Genomic DNA, 3,918 nt, shown 5'->3' with positions numbered 1-3,918 from the left:
CCCGGGCTCTCCTGGACACGGGGAAGCTGGGCGGGAGCGGGAAGGTAGCGCCGCCCCACCCCCACCGCGCCACGCCCCTCTCGGCACCCCGCTCCGCCGCTCCGTACCGTGTCACTTGATTGAGACTTCTGGACGGTCGCGCGCGCCGATACCCAACTTTCCTTTGGGAGACGGAAGTAACGCCACGCCACGCCACGCCGCGCCTCGGGATAAGAGACGACCGTGGCCCGCCCAAGGGCCGCGGCGGCTGCGACTGCTGCTTGAACAAACTTTTTGCGGGTCCAGCCGGCACACGGCGGCGGCGGGCGTTTCACGCGCGACTTTCGCCAAACCGGGCGAGGCGCGCTGAAATGCTTTTCGCGCGCAGGACCGTCGTCATAATGGCGCGCCTTAAACCTGGCGCCGCCGCCGCCGCCGCCCTCTCCCTCCTCGCTCTCGGCCGGGCCCTCGCGCGACCAGTCGCCGGGCCCAACAACTCTTCTTCTTTAGCATGCTGGTGGTGGTGCCTTTTCGCCCGCGCGGGACGAACGCCGCCGCCGAACCGATCAACTCGAAGAATGTTTGGAAAACCGCGTCGCGAACAACAGCAACAACAACAACTAGCGGAGACGATAGCGGGCGGCCCGGCTGCATGCTGAGTGGTGGCGAGGGAGGCGACCCCTCCTCCTCCCCGCCTCCAAGCCGCAGCCGCGCCGCCATGCTATATTGTGCCTGCACGAAAGGAATGCAGCCCTTATGGCTCTTATGGCCGTCATCGACTCGCCCGGCATATGGCGGCCCTGTAGCCTATGGGCCCTATAGGCCCTATGGGACCCCCCTCCCCCACCCCCAGCCACCGCCTCTCCTGGCATCCCACATGACATTCGGGGCCATCAGACTGTAAAAGCGTACTGCTGCAGCCGACCTGCTGCCCGACCCCGCCACTCTCTATGCACGCAGGTTTGTTTTACGACCACACTGCCATAGTATGAAAAGAAAACTGGGCAATCTCCCTCTCGGACGCGGACCCCCACCCCTTTAATATCGTTTAATATGCTTTTTGCCTCGGAACCTGCGGCGTTACCGCACAACCACCTCATCTCCGTGTGTGCGTCGACAACAGGCGGAGCGCCGGCTGTCTCTGTCCTGTGTGTGGGGGCGGCGCCGCCAGGACGTCACCGCTCCGCCTACACCTACACTGTAAACCTGAGGCGAGAACGACTCATCTCATTCCGACCCAGCGAGGAGCTAACTCGACTTAAGTCACCCACTTCCAGGGAACCTTCTGGTCCATCCATAGCATGTCACGCTCCACTTACCCATTGAAATGGGGTGGCACTTTGAGCTTTCTCCGAGGCCTTCTCGTATTTAAGAGCTGGTTTGCAGTGCTGCTGTGCGTTATAAAGACCAGACTAGACGTTGTCCAGCAGGTGGATGGGTCAGGCGTCTCAAGTTGCTGACATGCAGGACGCCCCACATTCACAGTGCCTCCCCCCCTTTCCCCCTCGTCCTTCCCCTCCTCTGGAGACCCCCGCCCGGCGGCGGCATACAGGCCAAGGGCCAGATGACGGCGCAACTATTACTTTTCATCCGCCTCGCTCGAGTAAAAACACACTACTTGGCAAAGTTTCGCCGGCGGGGAAGTGGTGGCACTTGGGGAGGGAGGGGGCAAAGTTCCTTGACGCGAAACAGCGCGTGTCCCGGGTACGAATCCTGGCCCGAGGGCAGCCCAAAGGTCGCCGAAGTCGCCGAGGCCGTTGCAGCCGGCGACAAGGAGTGCGCAAAGTTTGCGCGGCGCTGACGGACTGACGTTACACGAGGAGGGCGGTGGCGAGGAGGACACCTCCGGGCCCGAGTGGGGCCTTGCGGGCCTCGCACAGGGCTTCCGAGTGTTCTTCTTGTTGGCAGTTGTGATGGGCTTCACCAGGACGGAGGTGCGGTGCGGCCTGCACTAGGGCCCCGGGGAGCAATCATAGTGGAGAGTGAGTGAATGGCGCGAAAGGGTGCGAACGGCTTCACGGCCAGCTCGCCGGGAGTGCCACCTCGGCGCCGCCCCCAGTGAGGTGAGGACGGCCCGGTCGTATCCCGGCGGTAGGTGGACGTGCTCGTCTTACCTGATTAGCCACGCGTCCGTGGGGGTGTCCCCGATGCTTCGGCGCCCCACGCCGCGCGCCTCGCCTCCGGGAGCCCGCCAACCAGGACCGCGACGAGCAGCAGCAGCAGCAGGAGGAGGACGTCCCCCGGCCGGCTCAGCCATCGGACGTCATGGCGGTCTTCGCGCGCCGCCCTAGTCCATCGCGGAGGCGCCGGCGGCGGCCGCCCCGTCGGGACGCCCGTCGGGACACCCGGCGCCCGACTCACATCCGCGTCCGGGGGGCCCGACAGCACCGGCGGCAGCGCCTCGGGAGCCCCCGCGCTGAGCTGCGCTGAGCTTCCGCTCAATCTCGGTCGAAATGCTCGACCCGATCGGGCCTGGCGGGCCTGGCCGTCTCGGCTGTACGGCTGACTTATATTGGCAGTCCTCGTGGCGTGATTGGGAGTCGAGTCGATTCGAGTCGAGTCGAGTCGAGCCGAGCCAAGCTGAGCCGAGCAGAGCCGAGCAGAGCTGAGCCGTGCCGAAGTGAAACGCGCAGCGCCGAGTCGAGCCAAAGCCGCACCCAAACTGAGAACCCTCTCCGAGCGCACGAACCGGCCGACTGAACCAGGCAGCCGCGCCAGGCCAGCCAGCCAGCGCGGCGGCGGCGGCGGTCTGCTGTGCAGCGACGCACCCCCGCGCAGCGCCGCAGCGCGCCGCCACGCCGCCGTCCAGCGCGCAGGGCAGGGCTCCGCTCTGGGCCACCACTCGGCACGCTGCGCATTCGTTCCGTAAATGACATTCGGTTCGCGACTCCATTTCAATGCTGATGCGTGTTTATGAAACGCTTTTACTTCCACTCGCCCCACGTGATGGCGGTGGTACACTGCGTCTCTCCCATGATGAGGATGAGGGGCATTAGAGTATGCTTGAGCCTTGCGCGCTGAGCCGGTCTCATCACATTTCCGGGCGCACCTCCAGCAAGTTGTCAGCCGTAATATAATTCTCCGCGGCGCAAGGGGGATAGAAAGGGGTGGGGTGGGGGGAGTAGGAAGGAGGAAGCGCCTGGGCCAGACAGACAAAACATTTTGTCGCCCGCAATAAATTCAGATTCTCCGGCGAAGCGAGAGGCTGCGGCGTCTTATTCTTGTCCGCTCGCCCCCACTCTCTCAGTTACCGCGCCAAAGTTCAGCGCGGGGCGAGTGAGAGGCATCCTGGGCGCCGCGCTTCACGCTCCACTTGCCTCGGCCGAGAAGCGTACGGCGCACACACATCCCAGTCCCCCACGTGATCAAAATTATGTTAATCTTTTACATTCACGCACTGGCTATGCTCGGTTGCTAGGTTTGGTCCAGATTGGCTTCGTTTTGACGTTAGTATATAGGGGACTGTTGACCCGTTTTTGACGATCGTGTTCCTTGAGAAAGGCGGGGGGGGGGGGTCGTACCCTTCAGTTCCAGGCGCGTTTTAAAGTTTCGGCTGACGGGTGGGTTGAGAGTTCTGAGTTCTGTGGGTTTGCCTACAAACCGGGTGGTTCAGAGAAGACGTAGAGCGCTCGGGTTTGACTACCCGGTCTGTTAGCACCAGGCTGAGAGCATCAAGGACGGGATCCAGACTCGGTCTGATGGGAGATACGCTATGCGTTTTGCCTAGGGTGGCCACTAATTTTGCCTACCTGATAAATACGTTATTTTTTCTGCTTCTCAGGGGATTTATGAAAGCCTCCTTCGAGGAGTGGCTGAGGCACTGTTCTAAGGTTCAGCTGGCCAAGGGGGGGTTGCCTACATGCAAGGGGTCTGTGGCGCAAGTTGCCTACCTTTCAGGCTCCTCATGAGGGACGACGACCCACGACACGGGGCGGGGGG

General features: G+C 63.0%; 1 protein-coding gene across 1 annotated transcript in view; it reads right to left on the bottom strand.

Annotated features, from left to right (window-relative positions):
* Positions 1–2,672, bottom strand: part of LOC113209404 (uncharacterized) — a 63,956-nt gene extending 61,284 nt beyond the window's left edge. Inside the window, exon 1 of the mRNA XM_026426891.2 lies at positions 2,094–2,672. Coding sequence (XP_026282676.2) covers positions 2,094–2,236 — 143 coding nt within the window. The 5' untranslated portion in view covers positions 2,237–2,672. The remainder of the gene's footprint in view (positions 1–2,093) is intronic.
* Positions 2,673–3,918: the final 1,246 nt, after the last annotated feature.

Source organism: Frankliniella occidentalis, unplaced genomic scaffold (genome assembly GCF_000697945.3).
Source record: "Frankliniella occidentalis isolate FOCC.00 unplaced genomic scaffold, Focc_3.1 Scaffold103, whole genome shotgun sequence".
Lineage (NCBI taxonomy): Eukaryota > Metazoa > Arthropoda > Insecta > Thysanoptera > Thripidae > Frankliniella > Frankliniella occidentalis.
The sequence above is the reverse complement of the archived record's forward strand: the minus strand, read 5'-3'. Positions and strand labels throughout refer to the sequence as shown.